Source organism: Mus musculus, chromosome 4, assembly GCF_000001635.26.
Source record: "Mus musculus strain C57BL/6J chromosome 4, GRCm38.p6 C57BL/6J".
In the NCBI taxonomy this organism is placed as follows: Eukaryota; Metazoa; Chordata; class Mammalia; order Rodentia; family Muridae; genus Mus; species Mus musculus.
Window position 1 is genome coordinate 57,096,367 of NC_000070.6, and position 20,162 is coordinate 57,116,528.

The following is a 20,162-nucleotide window of genomic DNA, read 5'->3' on the forward strand; positions in this document are numbered from 1 at the left end:
TACAGTCAGACCACCCCACACACATGGCCTCTTCTGCACCCAACCACTTCTAATTTCTGTTTTTCCAATGTATTATGACTCCTCTCTCAGAAGCCATCCATATTGGACTTTCAATGTCTAATACTATGAGGTAAATATACTTGCTTTCTTTATAAAGTACCCTGCATCAGGTACCTTGCTACTGTAATATGAAACAGACTACGCCAGAGACCCACAACCGGGTTCCAGAAGATTAACCCTTTTCTCCCCCGTGACTCCTGACTTCTGCCCCGAATCTATTTTTATCCGCCCCCCCCCAACACACATACACACATGTTACAGACAAGAACACAGTGTACAAGGACAGGAACATATACATGTATACATGAAACTGAAAACGTTTTGTGCTGCTAAATGATTCTCTAAGGTCTAAAGGTTTTCCATCAGGTGAAAAGAAATACACATGCCTTGCCCGTCAGGGTTGCTAGTGGGATGTGCCTTGATCCCAAGTAAAGAAGAGGCAGTCATAAGTCTTAGGATGTAGTCAGAAAGATCTATTAACTTTTTAAGATGCATTTCTTTGATGTGCATGCTGAGTGCCTGAGTGTATTATGAGCACCACATGGGGTGTCTGTCCATGGTGTACTATAAAGAAGACAACACTGAATCTTCTAGAACTGAAGTGACAGGTAATGGTGAGCCACACTGCCATGTGGGTACTAGGACCAAACCCTGGTCGTCTGAAAAAGGAGGAAGTGCTCTTGACTGCTGGGCTACGTCCCTAGAACTGCTTGTTTATATCTACAAATACAAAGCCCAAGGATGCGTAACAGGGCTTCTTCAGCAAAGGCCAATAAGCTCCCATGTTCACAGAGAGGAAAAACATTCAGGACAGGATTTGAAGAACCACGAGTGGAGATGACACAGAGGGACATCCAGAAATTAAGTGGCGTGAGACCCGTCAGTGGGGGGATAGGCCCAACAGAATGGCACGAACGGCAGCTGGCACCATCAGGCCCAGTCTATGACAGAATTGGCTGAAAAAGCAAAGATGGGGTTTTGTAAAAGGAAGGGCCCTGGAGGCAGCAGCACATCTCTTACATCCTTGGACTTGAAAGCAGATGGGGATCCCACACTTGCCTTACAGGAAGTCCCTCATGTCTGTAGAGTAAGATGCTGAAATGTCTCCAGGACCAGCAGAGCCAAGACACCTATAGATGTCGTCTGCGCGGGACACCTGGGACCTGCTGTGAACATCTCTCCTGCTACACGGTGACAGGGCACAATAATGGGAATGCCTGCCAGCCAAGTCAGCAGGGCTTCATGGCAAAGCCTTTCATAACAGTCACATCCAAAGCTTTCCAGCAAGATAAAAGGTTATTGAGGGGTCCCCTGAGGACTAGGACTTGATGGCAGGCCAACAAGCCCTTGGTTCTAAAGACAAAAGTGATGGCTTCCTCCCTGGAGACCCCGGAGCAGATGCACCTGCACACTGGTCACTGACCATGAAGACTGAGAGTTCTTAGGTTTGGGACCCAAACTTCACTTTACAGGTGAGGAAACTGAAGCCAAGAGAGAAGAGATTGGCTATCTGAAGGCCACCGGATGGGTCAGAACCCAGGACCAGGATCAAGACCCATTCCAGCTCCAGGACTAATGAAAAGCACCATCCACCTGAGGCTGGATAGAGATGAGCGTCGGGGAAATGAAAGGCTCAGGAGTGTCAGAGGCTGGGGTGGTCAGAGGATGCTGAGCACAGAGAAACTCTGGATGTGGTTGTACTGGCTAGGTTTATGTCCATTCGACACAAGCAAGAGTCATCTGAGAGGAGAGAGCCTCAATTGAGAAAATGCCTCCATAAGATCTGGCTGTAAGGCGTTTTCTTAATTAGTGATCAATTGGGGAGGGTCCAGCCCGCTGTGAGTGGTATTATCTCTGGGCAGGTGGTCCTGGATTCTATAAGAAGCAGGCTAAGCAAGTCATGAGAGCAAGCCAGTAAGCAGCACGCCTCCATGGCCTGTGCATCAGCTCCCATCTCCAGGTTCCTACCCTGTGTGTGTTACGGAACACTTTTGACAGTGAATTGTTATATAGGAGTATAAGCAAAATAAACCCTTTCCTCTTCAGGTTGCTTTTGGTCTGGTGTTTCATCACGGCAATAAAAACCCTTATGTAGTGGTTAGAATATGCTTGGCCCGGGAAGTGGCAGGATTAGAAGGTGTGGCCTTGTTGGAGGAAGTGTGTCACTGTGGAAGTGGGCTTTGAAACCATCCATCCATCTAGCTGCCTAGCAAACAGTCTTCAGGTCAAGACGTACAACTCTCAGCTCCTTCTCTAGCACCATGTCTGCCTGGATGCTGCTATGATTTCTGCCTTGATAACAGACTGAACCTCTGAACCTGTGAGCCAGCCCCAGTTAAATGTTGTCCTTTATACGAGTTGCCTTGGTCATAGTGTCTCTTCACAGCAATGAAACCCAAACTAAGACAGAAGTTGGTACCAGGGACTGGGGTGTTGCTGTGATAGGCCTACCTATATTTTTGTCTGGAGGAATGTAGATTTGGGGACTTTGGGTTTGGGAAGCCATGGAATAGTTTAAGTGGGGCTTTATGGGCCACCCTAGTAGGAATATGGAAGACATTGGTCCTGAGGATAATATGAACTGTGAAAACCTGGCTCCAGAGGTTTCAGAAAAGAATTTTATTATGAGGCCTAGAGACTGTTCTTGTGATATTTTGCTGAAGAATATGGCTTAGGCAGTGAAGAAAACCACTGGGAAACAAAAAGCTAGTAATGATGTAATAGAAAAGCAGGCCATGCCGGGCGTGGTAGCACATGCCTTTAATCCCAGCACTTGGGAGGCAGAGGCAGGCAGATTTCTAAGTTCGAGGCCAGCCTGGTCTACAGAGTGAGTTCCAGGACAGCCAGGGCTATACAACCCTGTCTCGGGGGTGGGGGGGGGGGTGTTGGGGAACAAAACAAAACAAAACAAAAACCAAAAAACACACACACACAAAAAAAAAAAAAAACCGAAAAGCAGGTCATGTTCCAACCCCAATAAGCAGCAGAACTGGGCAGCTTCAGCCAAGTGCTCTGGCTTTAAGGTAAAGAGTGGAGGGGTTACTGGGACAACTGATGCTAGTTAGCTGGAGCTAAGAGATTAGCAGTGATTGAGAGGAAGCCAGCATCACTGAAGGAAAATCTGGGAGATGTTTTCTATAAGCACAAAGAAGCTGTGTTCTACAGATAACCAAGGTTATACCTTGTGCTGTAGCTGGACTTGGTAATATATAAGAGTCACCAGGTAGTACTGGTTTTGAAGGTATGAAAGAGTCACAGAGATCAGCTGAGGCTTGGCACTGTGAGAGACCGGGGAAGATCATTGGTAAGGTACAGCCTCAGTTGCAGTTGATGGCCCAGGACTGAAGGGAAGTTGAGGCTTGGCACCATAAAGGGAGCCAATGAGAGGCTACTGATGAAGCCTAGTTGCAGCAGAAGACTACAGTCAATTAGAGATGCCAGTACTGTAGGATGACCACCAGAAACAGCAGCAGCAGCAGAGTGGAATCAACCAGATGCTGGAGTGCTAGAGGACAAAGCTGGAGATGTGACCCACGTCCTTTGGAAGAGCCTAGAAGACCATGTGTGGATCCCAGACATTTGAACAAGAACCTGTAACACTAAAGTTGCCTTGGAGACCCCAAGATGTTCAAGATGCCAAAGCCAGGGGATACCCACTGAGGAAAGCTGCTAGAAGGTAGTGGAACCAGCCAAAGAGAAAGAATTGTGCTGCAGGCAACAAAGCAGAACGGAGTTGGACATTAGACATGGAGATGCAGAGTTTGGAGTTTGCCCAGCTGGCTTTTGGTTTTGCCCAGGATTTCCTCAGTATGTTGTTTTGGAATGGTAATGTATATCCTGCATAATATTAGAGGTATGCAATCTGCTTTTTTATTTTAATTTTATAGGTAATTATACTTAAGTGACTGGATGAATCTCAGAAGAGACCTTGTACTTTGGACTTTTAAACACTGTTGAGACTGTGATAGACCATGGGGACTTTTGAAGTTGTACTAAATGTATTTTGCATTATGCTATGGCTAGGTATGGCCCCCACAGATTCATGCACTTGAACAAGCCTATGGGAGCCAGGGAGTGGAATGTGGTGGTTTGAAGATGCTTGACCCAGGGAATGGTACTATTAGGAGGTGTGGTCTTGTGGGAGATGTGTATCACTGTGGGGGTGGGCTTTGAGAGTCTCCTCCTAGCTATCTAGGAAACAGTCTTCTGACTGCCTTCAGATCAAGATGTAGAACTCTCAGCTCCTTCTCTAGCACCATGCCTGGACGGTGCCATGCTTCCTGCCTTGATGATAACAGACTGAACCTCTGAACCTGTAAGCCAGCCATGATTAATGTTTTCCTTTATAAGAGTTGCCTTGGTCATGGCTTCTCTTCACAGCAATAAAACCCAAATTAAGACAACAGCGGCTCTCAGGAATAAACCTTTTCCTCCCCAGCCTGCTTTTGGTCTGGTGTTTCATCACAGCAATAGTAACCCCAACTAAGCCAGTGGTTTTCAGGAAACAACTGGAAAGAAACTATAGGCTGTACTGCATATAGGCTGTGCTGCAGAAGAGAGATGTAGAGGCAGGCTGATTCCTGTACCCAAGGATGGAGTAAGGATAAACAAACAGAAAGAGAGGCTAGAAGGTGCAGGGCAAGAAGCATAGGAGTTTGGAGCAGATGGCCTCGGTCTTCTCTGTAGATATACAGATGCTAGACAGAATTCATGTGCATTTGACTAGAGGTCTGTGGTAGGAACCAGAAAATGAACCAAGGGGCATCCAGGCATCAGTGAGCAGCTCACACTCCCAATGCACAGCTTGGAGGATTGGACTTGGCTGAACCTGTGATCTCTGCTGCAGACAAATGATACAGGCACTCGACTCCAGCATCGTTTGGCAGCCCAGGAAAAGCCACAGAGCACACAGATAGCCTGGTTGCCAAGAGGAGGCCAGAGAACAGTTGTGGTGATAGGAGAACCAGAGGCTGAATAAGGACCAAAGCCTCGTTCCCCTAAAGCAGTAAAGAAGGCAGGAAAAAGAGGAGACTGGGCCATGGGAGGTGGGTCAGAAATATGGGAGTAAGGGAGTCTGTGAGACTGCTGAAATGGAGCTTAACTGAGAGGAAACCATGCCTAGAATACGGTCAGGGCCAGCAACATGAGTTCTAAGTTCATCCAGAGATGGTTTCGATGGATGTTAAGCCATGAGGGCAGAGCTCAACTTTAAGCAAGTAGACTGGGCCAAAGAGGCAGAGGGAGAAGGTGTGAGGCCTCCCTTGCACTTGAGGTAAAGGAACTCTCCAGCTGAGGAACAAAGAAGGAACCAGGGACAGTCAAGGAAGCAAGAGCTGTTTCAAGGTAAGGAATTTAGAGCAGACAGAAGTCCTAAGGCCCAGAGGGAAGTGGTGGGATGTCACCCAAGAGATGTCCCTCTCAGGAGGATGTAGCCAGGAGCACCAACAGCCAGATTCTATCACCTCAGAACTCAGCATCTCTCTGAGAGTAAAACCAATTACCAGGCACCAGTTTTGAGCAGCTACATCTTATAGCTATCCCCAGGGACTATCTGGTAAGTGTCTCCCACGTATAAAGAGCTTCAGATCTCCAGCTCAAACAGGTTCCCAGAATACCCAGCTTCCAAAACACGGTCTCACCCAGCACCCTATCCGTCCTGTCCCATACTTCTTCTAATTGGTCTGTGTGGTAGGTATGTGTCTGGGCGTATGCATACATGCGCATGCAGGTTTGCACGTGGCGGGTAAACACTGATGTATTTAATCCTCAACCATTCTACACCTTACCCTTTGAGACAGGTTTTTATCACGGGGCCTGGAGCTCACAGATTAGCAAAGCTAACAATCTAGCAAGCTCTAGGGTACAACTCTCCCCACTTACCCCAGGGATGGAGCATTGCTGGGGTAACAGACATGTGTTATCATCCCGCTGTTTAACACGGGTGAGGGGGTCCAAACTCAGGAGCTTGGGTCCTCATATTTGCATTGCTGAGTGATCTTCTTGTATTCCTGTTAATTGTCCACTGCCTGTCATGTTTGTTACATCAACTGTATATTTACCACCTTCTCTTCAATGCTTAGAATAGAGCCCGACGTACAACAGCCACTTAGAAAACATGTTGAGAATGCCGAATATGTTATCTTTGAAACCCAAAGGTACAGCTTGTTGGAAAGAAGAACTAGGAAGTCACTCCTGCTCTCAGAAACATAAGTGCTAGGGCTGGACAGATAGATGGCTCAGTGGTTAACTGACCGCTCTTTCAGAGCACCTGGGTTTCATTCCAGCAACCACACAGTTGATCACAACTGTATGTAACTCCATTCCCAGGGGATCCAAAGCCCTTTCTAGCCTTGGGCACTGCAGGCACATGATACATAGACCTACACATAGGCAAACACCCATAGGACATAAAATAGTTTTTTTTAAAATAAATCATTAATTTAAAAGGAAATAAATGGACCGAGCTTTGTGGAGGTCATTCATTCTAGCATCTGTCTCCAGAAAGATGAGGTGAGTCTGTTGTGACGACTTACCACCACCACCACCACCCCCACCCCCAGGCCAAGGTTGTCTGTGACCATCCCCTGAAGCCCTCCCCTCCCCCACTTCAACTGTGCTCCGAGCACCTGCTTGCTTCCCACCCTGGTTCTGTAGGAAGATAATGGATTCCCTAGACCTACCACCAAAAAGATGTCTATAAAGGGGTTTCTTCTTCCTCCCCTACATTAGCAATGTTCCTATCATATACCCCTGTGTGCAGCCATGTCCCCAGAAGGTATTCTGTGCACACAGCCTCCTGGTCAGTGGTGGCCTCAAAGGGGGTGGGGCAGTCTGATAGGCATCCTGGATGTGTTTCATTTGGGCACCACCAGCATCAATTGCCAAGCTCATTACTGGGAAAATATCTCAATTTTCCTCTTTTCTCAATCAATGTCTAGGGCTCTAGAATTAGCATGAAGAGCCAATCGTTTCTGAAATGAATCACTGCAAGACATACCGTGACCTGGGCAGAGTCGAGGAACTGCAGACCAAAATAATCTGTTTCCACCAGGTCCAAGTGGTACACAATCTGGTCGAACAAATCCTGGCCTTTGGCATGTTTCTGGAAGACAAAGAGGAACAGGAAAATTGAGGGCATGATAAAATGGGTAAGAAACAAAAATATTATTATAAATCCATTTCTCTCCATAAACTGCATACATGCATACCAATTCATAAATTTTTAATTAACCTTATTTCAGTGAAGTAAGAATTTGAAATTAAAAATATTCAAGCCGGGCATGGTGGTGCACGCCTTTAATCCCAGCACTTGGGAGGCAGAGGCAGGCGGATTTCTGAATTCAAGGCCAGCCTGGTCTACAGAGTGAGTTCCAGGACAGCCAGGACTACACAGAGAAACCCTGTCTCGAAAAACCAAAAAAAAAAAAAAAAAAAAAAAAAAAAAAATTCAAATATCACATGGCCCAGCTGAACACTGTCAAACCTCGTCTTTCCTTACAGAAGGAAGCTTTTTGGATGAATGACTTTATTCAATGGATTAGTTCTGCCTAGGCACACTCCAGGGTCCTGTGTGGTCCGTAGACGGAGCATGAATAACAGGAAACCTTGGACAAGCCACATCTCTTGCTTCTCCATTTGTTGTGCAAGATAGGCTGCTGACAGGTGCTTTCCCCAGCTTCGAGATCTCAAACAGGAAGCTACTGCAAGACAACTCAGACCTTTGACTGACCAGAAGGCTTGTTAGTACTCACTGAAGCAAGATGCAGGCACATGTCTCTGATAAAATCAACTCCATAGCAAAAACATTTCAACTCGGTGTCAAAGAAAACACTGACGAAGAAGCAAACAGCACCAACCAGAGCTCCCAGGGTCTAAACCACCAACCAAAGAGTACACATGGAGGGACCCATGGCTCTAGCCATATATGGCTGTATACAGCAGAGGATGGCCTTGTAGGGCATCAATGGGAGGAGAGGCCCTTGGTCCCGTGAAGGCTAAGGAAATTCGAGGGCAGGGAGGTGGGAATGGGTAGATGAGTGGGGGCACACCCTCATAGAACAGGAGGAGGGAGGATGGGATAGCAGGTTTCTGGGGGAGGAAGGCATCAGGAAAGGGGATAACATTATTTGAAATGTAAATAAATAAAATATCCAATTAAAAAAATAAGAACTTAGAATAGACCAAGAATTTTTGGAAGTAATGACAGAATGTAAGTTAGTGCAACTTAAGAGTTAATTATAGAGTAACCCAGACTGCATAGGCCTAGCATTAGGATAGCACGGAAGAGAAAGTATAGAAAGAGAACAACATATTATTTTTGATAAAGGTGCATAAATGCTCTGATAGACAAAGGTAACTTTTACAATAAACACCATCAGAGCAAGAAGCTTTTCATGAACTTCAACTCTTATCTCACACTGAACAAAGGGAAAAAAAAAGCAAACAGTAACTTCAGACGTGACTGGAGAACCCACTCCTTACTACAAACACCAGCAATCAACAGGAAAGCGGCAGGCGTCACACGGCCTTTCCCTGTACTGAAGAGTAGGTAGCAGCAAACAGGCAAATCCACTCGAGATGGAGCAGGTCTCAGTGGGAGAGATAGAACTGTGAAACTCCCAATACTGCACAGGCATGATGCTTCCTGAGCTAGGGTCACACGGCCTTTCCCTGTACTGAAGAGTAGGTAGCAGCAAACAGGCAAATCCACTCGAGATGGAGCAGGTCTCAGTGGGAGAGAGAGAACTGTGAATCTCCCAATATTGCACAGACATGATGCTTCCGGAGCTGGGGTTAAGGCAACAGTATAAGTTAAGAGAGCTGCTTAGAAACACTACCAGCAACAGTATAAGCTAAGAAAAGCAGCAGGGAACTATGTATCCAAGAATGAAACTTCTGTGCTTCGAAGGCACCAAGACATTAAAAAACTGCAAAGGCAAACCACGGTGTGGGGGAAGTTTGCAAATCATATATATAGCTGTCACTCCAGCCCTGGGGGGGGGTGGCTGGGGGGGTGGGGGGAAGGGAAATGTTCCAGCACCAATCAAGAAGACCAAAATGCACAGATGCTCAAATCCCTCATACGCATGGCAAATAAGTTATGCACATCTTCTCACGTGACTTAAATCCTCTGGCGGACTCATGCCACCCAGACAACAGCTGTTAGGCAGAGAGTCGTTTTTGCTTCACTGTGCTGTTTGGGGAATGACCAAGGAAGAGTCTATACATGTTCAGTACTGACACAATTTTTTTTTTCAGTAGTTTTGATCCAGTTAGTTGATGTCAAGGTCCAACCGTGTCTGATGAGAGACTTTTATCCAAAATAAATGAGAGAACTATTATAATCCAATAACGAAAAGACAAGTATCTAATTAAGACCCAGCCAAAGGAACGTATCATGCTCCGAAGATCCACAAGGGTTCAATGAGCACCTAGAAATGCGACCAGCAACAGCAGCCAAGGGACCTGTAAACCATGACAGCCACCAGACCCCACTTCATGCCCAATTGGACAGCTGGGATGGAAACGACCTAACAACAAGTGCTGGAGACGCTGGACTCCTCACACACTGCTGACAAAATAACAGACTGCGGCCACACTCTAAAACACTCTATCAGCTCCCGAAATGGTTACGTACAGACTAGCACATGGCCTGGAAGTCTATCTGGAGGTATATATGTATGTATGAATGAATGAAAACTCATGCTCATAAAAACATCGTACATGGATGTTTATAGCAGCTCTACACATTACACCTGAAAAGCAGAAACATCAAAACGGCTATCAATGGACGATCAAAATACAGAATACTCATTTGGTGGACTATTATTTCACCATAAAAAGGACTGGAATACTGATGCATGTTACCATAGGGATAAAATAAAAAGACCCTCGGCTTCAGGCAAGGAAACTGGCCACAAAGCACCATACTTGTATGACGCTATCATTAGACGTTAGAGTGGACAAACCCTAGAGACAGAAATTAGGTTGTGGTTGCTTAGGGTTGAGGGAGTTGAGAGGTGATAGCTAGGCTGGTGGTACATACACACACACACACACACACCACTGACAGACCGTCTAGGAAACACACTTGGGTGAGGAAACTTGAATAAGGATGTGGTCACACTGAAGGGAAGAACCCAGAAGGTGGTGGGATGGAGAGATACACCTGGTGCATTCGGGTTTCTATCTCAGGAGACGGGACATTTGCATTCCAGTAACTCATCAAACTATCCCTCGGTTTTATCTGCGCATCTCTATCTATATGAAATATACAAAATAAAAAAAACCATGAGGGTAGGGATGAAGCCTCACTGTAGAGGACATAAACATCAAAAGGCCCTGGCTTCAAGCGTCAGCACCTACCACTAGACTACAGACTGGAGACTCTGGACCAGCTCCTGCAAAGCAACAACAGACGCAGAGGGCTAAGTGTACGATGAGGCAGGAGCATGGACAGCCGCACCCCAAGGCGATCCTGTGTAAAGTCACAGGCATGCGTCTACCGGTGGGACTAAGAGGAAGGAGGGTAAACTAGCTCCATGTGATGAGATGTCTGACAGTACAGGCAAAGCGAGTCACCTGGAGCCTCTGTAGGCTGGAGGGCTGACTTTGCAGGATAGGAGAGCCGAGAGCGGGCTCTCGTACGGTGGCTTCCATCCCCCCATCTTCGTCCTTCCAGTCCCCTCCAACTTATCCTTTCCTTCACCTAGGCCCATGAAGCTGGCAGGCCACTGTGGATTCATTGTTCCAACAGAAGATACACTAAGTCCACCAAGGGAGGCTCTGGCATGGCAGAAGGAGCCCTTCCCTGCCTCTACCCAAAGGATAGCATTTGGAATGAAGCGTAGTGGCGGTGTGCTCCGACCCTTTTCACTGTGCATTATTAGTTAATAATCTGGGATTGATGAAATCACAGATTGGAGGGTACGTCTTGAAATCAAGTAGAGAGAGGCACAGCTTGGGTGCAGAGTGCATTTGAGACTGGATTTGGTTGGTTTCTGTGGCCCCACGTATCGAGGGCACCATGTGAAGCCTACGTGGTAAGTCTGGGTTGGAGACAGAGGTTTGGGGGAACTATGAACTGCTTAGGGTCACAGTGGGTAGCCCGTCTGGTTCTGGAACACGGTCTCTTGCTTCCTCCCAGCCTAGGTCTTCTGCCATGTCCTGCTGCTAAAGCCTTTCCTAACTAGTTCTGCCCCACTAGGAAACTCTTTAATGAAGCATTGGCTCCACAATAGCAGGTGTTGCTTGGGGCTGGCTGCACTGGAGAGCAACAGGGAGCATGTCCCGAGGACTGGCTGTTATGGGAAAGAAGACAGAGTGCCAGAATTAGGACTTTTTTTTCTCCCTCCCAAATTGCATTTGCTGTCTGACAACTGTCCAAAGGTCAGTTTTAAAGAGAAATTTAAAGAAAAACATCCACAGTTTTCCATTTGAATATGTCTATTTTGTTTCAGCAAATATCCTGTTTTTATAAAGCGGTCCATGATATCTAATACATATGTTTTAACATTTTATTATTGCATGTGCCTGGTGCATGTGGCAGCGGGGAGGGTGTATACTCGTCATGGTGCATGTGTGGAAGCCAAGGGCAATTCTCTGGAGATGGGTCTCTCCTTCCACCTTTACGTGTAATTACAAAGATGGTTGGGTTTGCGTGGCAAGTGCCTTGACCACTGAGCCATCTTGCCAGTTTTACGATTCATACGCTTTTGTGTAGTGGAGTCAAAGCTCATTCACTTCTTTACACTTGTGCCTCCATCTTTGTACCTATCTTCTCTACTGGCACAATGTCTCACTGCTTCGGAGTGAGCACTCACTCCCTGGGGGCAGGGTCTAGCCATGCTCACCTGAGTAACCGCATCTCTGTCTTCCATCTCCAAAGCACAGAGCCTAACTGCCACCCATCTGGACCCAGATAGGTGGTGCACAGGCAGATAATCAGGGAAACGTATGGTGAGGTCTGGGGTAAAAAGAAGATGCAGTGGACGGGCTGTGCTATGCTACCAACTACGGACTAAGAACGCATCACAAGCGGAAAGCCTAAGCATGGGAATATGTTTATTACAATATTTTCAAATCATGAATTCCACAAAGCAGCACCTAGGGAACCAACTGCACTTCCAAGGCCATTTACCCAAACACAATTTTGTTGCTATTATGTGAAGAGCTGTCTAATGGTTACCATAGGAGATAAGTTACTGTGAAAGCCATCCTTGATGCTTTAAAAGGAACCGAGTCTCCCCATCTGTGCCAGATTTAGTCATTCGGTCATTTAACAAGTATCTGCTGAATCTTCATCAACTTCCAGCCGCCATTCCACGTCCTGCGTATGTAATGGGGATTAAGATGTTGGAGAGTGCAGTGGAACACATCTGAATCCCAACCTCAAGTGGTAGAGGCAGGGGGATCAAGAGCTCAAAGCTGTGCTCTTCCGTGAGGTCTAAGCCAGACAGGATTACATGAACTCATGCCTCAAGAAAACCAAACCAAACAAAACACCAAACAAAACAAAAAACAAGCAAGCAAGCAAGCAAGCAAGCAAACAAACAAATGGCATAATGGTGAATGCCTTTAATTCTAGTATCTGGGAGGCAGAGGCAAGGAGATCTCTGAGCTAGAGGCCAGCCTGGTCTACAAAGCAAGTTCCACCCCAGCCAGGGCTACATAGTAAGACCCTGTCACAAAATAAAATTTAAAAATTAAAAAGCCTGGGCTTTTTAATGGTTCAGAAAATTTAAGAGCATTTGTCACTCTTCCAGGACATGAGCTTGTTCACAGCACCTACGTTAAGTGGCTTACAAGTGCCTATAACTCCTCAGGAGCCAATGCCCTCTCCTACACTCCAAGGGCAATGCACATACACGCACAAACTGATGCACAGACACACATATCAGCAAATAATAAGAAATAAAAGTGGAACTTTCTCTTAAAGCCTAAATAAATAGTCTGAAACCTGGATAGCTATGCCTGCTCACTGCAGGAAGTCCTCAGTGACTGAGCACTCTCTGAGAAGCTAAGTTGTACAAAGCAGCTTAGGACACACACGGCATGGACCTCCTGCCCACCGAGGCCACACGTCCTGAAAGGGAGGGCCACAGTCAGGTCTGCAGTTCTCATCGCCAGATTTATATGCCAAGCCGTCCCCTGATACAGCAGGCTCTAGCAAGCTCTACGTTGAGTTCTTGCAGCCTAATTCTTATGCCTCCCATCTCAACAATACTGCTTTCCCAAGGACCAGCAGCTTTGATCAGAATGCCTCCCTGTAGCAGCCCCTTCTGAGCTGACAAGAGCTGAAGTAACAAGCTCATTAAAATCTGCCTAAGACTCCACAGTTGCCAAGCAAGGTTGGGGTGGGCAAGCACACAGACAGCTACTAGGGGAAGGCAGGGACTCTACACAGTCTCTGCTGGTCAGCCAAGAGGCTACTGTGCTGACTCACCGGTTCCCAGTCATGTTTCTGATAAAGGAGGAAGACTGCTGGACAGCTAGTGTCTTCACTTCATGCCCTAAACAAACTATGGAACTACACGACCTTAGATAAGACACTACTGGCCATACCTTACTGCAACCTGCCCCGGCTTCGAGGCAAACAGGTCAGATCCAGCTGTGGAACAAAGATGGTAGAAGCCAACTGTCCAAATCTCATTTCATCTCCGAAGTAGAAAATGCTAGGCATCCCAGGTAGACTTCAAAGGAAGGCATGGGCTAAGCTGCGCATGCTCCCTGAATAAGTGTACATGTTCTAGTTGTGAGCTAAACTGGGAAGGCACAGCGTCGAAACAATGTAAAGCGGCTGCAGGAGCCCTCTCAACGCACCTGTTCCACCCCCATCCCATGCTGTGTCCCTGCGTGCCTGTGTTCCCTTCCACCTCCACAGCATGTCACTTCACACCCAGACAACAGCAATGACCCCAAACGGTCCCGATACCTCTAGTTTCCTGTCTGTCCACTACCACCCTTCTCTGTGTCTCTGAAGGGAACTGTCATTCAAGACAATCCTTCTCTGCACCGGAGAGCACTCACCAGAGAAGCAAGTGTTTTGTGGATGCCCTGCAGCCTGATCCGTGACTTTGCAAAACCATCCTTGCCTAAATCCTAACAAGTTCGGCCTCTGCTAGGGCCCTCTGAGTACCCTGAATCCCAGCCAAGCTCTGAAGCCCCCAGATACGACGTCATACCACCTTCCATAGCAGCCCCTACCTCTACAGCTTGACTTGTGCCCTTTCCTTTGCCTCCAATGCCCTTCTCCAAACCCTGTTCCTATCCTCACCTGCAGCAAGCTCAACTCTAGGCCCAGCACACTCCCCTGCTCGTCTTTTTGCTTCACTGCCATCTGGCGTTCGGAGGTTGATGCAAGCATTAGCGCCAACCGATTAAGGAGACTCTTCTGTCCCCCACAAAAGTTTTCAAACGACCCACTGTTTCAAAAGTCTGATCTCCCCATTCTAATCCCGTGAGGAATTCTCCACAGCTGGCTGGGACCTGAGAGCAAAACTCTAGTACAACCATCACCCACCCAGACCTCATCACCCACCCAGGCCCCATCAGACCCCTTGTCAGCTCTAACACACATGACTACACTGGTGTTTTAGAAATCGTATCCCACTGTGGCCTTTCTTTAAGGCTAATGAAAATCTACTTATTGATAGATTTCCTCCTTACTTATCTGGTTTTGAATGCTGAACTGGGAATCAAATTCAGGGCTTTATAGATGCTAGGAAATGCTTTTTTTTTTTTTTTTTAAGATTGAGTGATTGATTGATTGATTTATTATATGTAAGTACACTGTAGTTGTCTTCAGATACACCAGAAGAGGGCATCAGATCTCATTGGTTGTGAGCCACCATGTGGTTGCTGGGATTTGAACTTCGGAGCAGTCCGGTGCTCTTACCCAATGAGCCATCTCACCAGCCCCGGAAATGTTTTATTTTACTTAAACAAGGTGTCTTAGTTAGATCTTCTGTTGCTGTGAAGATACACCATGACCTAGGCAACTCTTAAAAGGAAAATGTTTAACTGGAACTGGCTTACAGCTGAGAGGTTTAGTCCATCATCGTCATGACGGGAAGCATGGTGGCATGCAGGTAGGCATGGTGCTGTGGATCGACAGGCAGCAGGAAGAGGCAGTGAGCCACTATCCTTGGGTTTGAGCTTCTGAGATCCCAAAGCCTGCCACCTAGGGACAGACTTCCTCCAACAAAGCCACACCCACTCCAACCAGTTCACACCTCCTAAAAGTGTGGCTCCCTACGGACCTGTGGGGGCCATTTTTATCCAAAGCATCACACAGGGTGTCACTAGATAGTGCAGGCTGGAACTACAGTGCTCTTGTCACCACTCACTGAGTGCTGAGATGACAGGCATGTGCCACCTTGTTTTGTTTTGTTCTTTAAATAAATTTCGGAATCTCATGCAAGGGTTAAACGCTTTCTGAAGTGCTGAGGATCAAACCCAGGGCCTTGAATAAAATGGGCAAGCGGCCTGCTGAGCTGTATCCCATCCCCCTATGCTCATGATCTCTGAAGAGAAGAACAGCTGGTTTTTTTTGCTTGTTTTCAAATTTGCTCCCATTACGTTTCATCATCCTTAGACTGGCCTGAGATCTAATATATGTGCATTAAGAGTTCAGGTCTCTTGTTCCATCTCTCAGCTATCCATCTCACTTTGATGGCATGTGGAAGCACCACAGGTGGGCCTGGGCGGAATGGCAGTACTAGACCTCAGCAGAGGCACCTGAGTGGTGAGAGGCTTCCGGCTTGGTTATGAATACGCACAGTTGTTCCACACAGGCCTGTGCCCTGTGCTCTGTGGAGACACATGCTGGAGTAGAAACCCAGTTCTACGGCCCCTCCAGCAAACCAAACATGATCTTTGCCACTCTTGAGAAAAATGACAACGATCTCGTCCGTCGTCCACCTTGCTCAACAGCTCTGTCAACAAGAAAGCAGGTGGGCATGCATGCCAACTCGTGCCCTACCCCTACAGAGCAAGAGCACTTTAACCCAAACCTTCTATCTCCTGGCAGGACACGGGCCTAATGCCATGTGCTTTTAGTCAAATTTTACTACAACTCAAGGTATCTGAGGTCTAATAATCCCATCAAAAGGGAGACTGAGCTTAGTCTGGTTTGGGGATTTTTGTAAACCTGCCTTGATCCCTTTTCTAACGTGTTAATACCAGTAGTCTGACTGTGTTTTGGAGCCCTACCTGGGATCATAGTTGGCTTCACAGCTGGTCGTTCTCAGAAGCCCCCGAGGGAGGCTAGAGCCCACAGTTTCTGGGAAGTGCTACTTTCCCGATTAGTCACTGGCCCTCCTGCTCCCAGCCCCTGCCAGACCTGCCAGGTCTCCACTCATTTTGCTTGTCTCCTTCCTTCCTCACCTCCTTCCTTCTGCAAACAGAGCTGTTTGGGTTAGTGCCTGAGCCCTGGTGGCCCTAAGAAGCTCAGCTCAGAAAGGAGATGCCATCCTGGTGGTCACATTGTTAAAAAGAACAGAGTAAACTAGTGACATTGCCCACCTCCATCCCAAGTCCATCTTCGGGATCCTGACGTGAGGTTTAGTTTTAAATACGGTGTCAGGGCAAGAATTACAACAAGCAGTCCTGGCCAAGTGTGATTCCCCCCACTGCTGGCCCATCCATGCTGGGTCCCAGTCTCTCCTACAAGGTGTACTCAGAAAGGTAGGTATGCAATGTCCTTTGAGTAGACACAAGCTCCTCCTCTGGCTGTCACCAGGCTTCAACATTTTCCTTCTCCCAGCAAGAGGTTCCTGGGGGGAATTCTAACTCCTTGGGACTGTTGCTTTAATAGTCTGATGACCAAGAAGAGAATCCAGAATGTCTCTTCAGGATCTCTCCACCCCTGCCAGGGCGGCTACACCTTTCCTTTTCACTTGAGGCTCTGAGGGCTGTGCACCTGCTGGGCAGATGTTCTATCACTACTGAGCCCCAACTGGCCAGCTTTCTATGAACCGTCGTTTAAAAACAAAAAACAAAAAAAAAAGCTAGCTCTCTGTCGGAGACACACTCATCCCAGGTGGCCTAAGCATGTCCCCATGTGCTGAGAACTGGTTCCCAGAGTGACACTGTTGGAAAAAGCTTACCTTTTGAGCTTTGGGAGTTGGGAGGAACCTAGTGGGGAGTCTTCAGGTCATTGGGGACATAGCCTTGAAGGAGTTTATGCAAACCCACCCCACTCCCATCTGGTGTCACTTTCTGCCTCCTGATGTAAACGGTTTTTCCTCTGCCACCTGATCCTACCACGCTATGCACCGGCTTACTGCAGGCCCAAAGCAATCAGGCCAGCTGCTCTTGGACTGTAACCTGCATAAACACAGGCCAAAATAAAGCTCTTTCTTTTGCAAGTAATCACTATGAATAATTTGAGAGAGTAACAATAACTAGAAAAGTCCCCAGTGTCAACATAGCTAAATCGTGATAAACAAAGATAGACATAACGTAAATCATCATAAACAAAGAAGATAAGGATGCCATCACACAGAACAACTAAAATTACCAAATAAGTCACCTCGGCAGGAGAAATACTATTTCAGCAACTAGAGAGATGGCTCAGAGATTAAGAGCATTGTTTGCTCTTGCAGAGAGGAGCCAGGGTCAGTTTCCCAGCACCCATGTGGTGGCTCACAACTGACTGTAATTACAGTTCCAGGAAATACAATTCCCTCTTCTGGCCTCTGCAAGCAGCAAGCATGTTCACAGTACATATACACATACCCTCGAGAAGAAAAATACTATTTTAGCCATTAGCAGGGTTCAGTGACTCAAAACTGGATTGTGAGCCCGTGAGGTGTGTACACCTGTAATCTCTGGGCCTTCTAAGAAGGCCAAGGCAGGAAGATCCCAAGTTCTAGGCAACCCTGTGTCAAAATAATGCCCCCTCCCAAAAAGGAGGCTAAGCCTCACAGAAGTCACGTGACCAGGTTACAAGGCTTCCAGCTAGCAGAACAAGCTTCAGAACCCCCAAGGTCTCCTGACTTCAGGTCTCAGGAACCACATGGTGGCTCACAACCATTTGTAATGGGATCCGACGATGCCCTCTTCTGGTGTGTCTGAATAAAGCAATGGGGAATACATAAAATAAATAAATAATCTTTTTTAAGAAAGAAAGAAAGAAAGAAAGAGAGAGAGAGAGAGAGAAAGAGAAAAAGAAAAAGAAGAAAAACAGAATTTTTTTCTTGAGACTAATTCAATACATCAATACCAAATGCTACCTGCAAATATCGGTCTGGTTATAAGTGGAATACAGTCAGATCTCAGAGTAGGAGAGGAAACGCCCCTCTGGACAGCGGGAAAGTCACAGCAGTGTGCAAAGTAGATTATCTGCTCGCACACTGACACAAACGCTGAGACACTGGAGGGAACTAAACAGCAACAGTCTGGGCGGCTCCTAGAAATTGACTTCTGGTAAAGCAGCGCACATGTTATTAATTTCCTGATTTGCCTGGCTACCAATCTCTTAGAAATCAGCGGAAACAACATTACGAACTGCTCTTAACTTTGAACAAGGAAGGAGGGATCATCTTAAAAGTACTTTCATCTTGGCTAGTCAGTCAGTCCAAGGGGTATTGCTGCCAGGCCCACGTGACCCTCTTGGGCCACTGTGAGGGCCCTTGATGAGTCTGGACAGGGACTATGAGCTATCCCACCACAGAGCCACTGGCACCCTAACATCAACTAATGGAGAGATCAATGGAGAACACCGAGGCTTTGTGTTGTATTATCGATCAGCTATTGATCAGTCTGTTCCCAGCTGATAAGCTGTCTTTGGGCCAAGCTGTATTTAGATCTGGGCAGAGAAAGATTCAATGCTCTCGGCTCTTCTCTTTACACATCCCTTACAGGATGCAGTGAGGACCACAGTATCCTATCAGCCTGGATCCTATGAATATGTTCTTGGCTGGGAGCCGGGTGGGAGTACATCAGGAATCAATCTGAGAGTCTCACACACAGGAAGCAGATGTTCTCCATTGAGCCACACCTCCAGCCTCTTGAGGGGTGCTGGAAAGCTCCCTGTCCGCCTGCCCAGAGTCAGTCTGAGGGATGGCCTCGCTCTTACTCTTCAAGATGCCGAGAAAGGATAAAGGACTCCCAGAGCTCAATTTTTCGCATGCCCTGAGTGACTGCAAACGTGCTTCCTACTCTCCAGAAGGATCTTCACACTGCCAGCGGGTCCCTCGCTACCTAATGTACTACTCCCATTGGCAAAGGCCTCCCTAACACAATGGCCCGGAGCCATTCCATTTGTCTGTTATCATGTCACCTGTCACAGTGCTTCTGCCCCACAAAGTTCTCTCGGTTCTCTAGCAAATAGGAACAGGGATGGGATATATGCTGAATAACCTTTAAGGCAGACGCCTCCACACAGGGGTTTCCATCTTCCATCAAAAGGCGAGTAATAGGCTAGGACATAGTAATAGGCTCTGCCTGTAATTCCAGCACACAAATCCCTAGTTTGAGTCCAAGATGCTACATACAAAATAATAATAATAATAATAATAAAAGCAAGAAGCTGATATAGTGGCGCATGCTGATAGACCCTGCACTCAGGAGGCTGGAGACCTAAGGGCTGCAGTTTGAGACCAGCCTGGGCTACACAGTTAGAGCCTGCCTCAAAACATCAACATCAGCCACAAGATGCACAAAGAACCTAGGGACTTGAAAAGTGCCAAGTGTCAAGGACCTCAGGTATCAGTTTTTATGTTCTCCTTCCAAATGGTAGCACCTGCAACCTGGCTGCAAATTCTCTCATGCCATTCCCACCAAGAAAGGGCCTTTGTACCCTTCCCTTGAATCTGGAAGAACCTGGCATGGCTTCAAACAGAATGAACATGGTATTCTGGGCATTTTGTGTTTTCCAAAATGAGGCAATAACATACGCACGTGCACGCGCGCACACACACACACACACACACACACACACACAGGCTTACTCTGCAGGAGAGCCATCCAGCATGTAAGTGTACCTACCCTGTCATGACAAGCCACATCCAGATGTTCCTGTCCACTATCTCAGCTGGGCCAGCCTTCCAGTCACCCAATCACATGAGGGCACCACCCCATCCTGGCCTATCAACAAC

At 47.0% G+C, this 20,162-nt stretch overlaps 1 protein-coding gene across 7 annotated transcripts in view; it reads right to left on the bottom strand.

Annotated features, from left to right (window-relative positions):
• Epb41l4b (erythrocyte membrane protein band 4.1 like 4b) overlaps nt 1–20,162 on the bottom strand; it is a 151,197-nt gene that overhangs the window by 104,395 nt on the left and 26,640 nt on the right. For all 7 annotated transcript variants that reach the window (NM_001355492.1, XM_011250068.1, XM_006538087.3 and 4 more), the window contains one exon: nt 7,058–7,162. In NM_001355492.1, the coding sequence (NP_001342421.1) occupies nt 7,058–7,162 (105 nt within the window). Of the gene's footprint in view, nt 1–7,057; nt 7,163–20,162 lie in introns of those variants that run through there.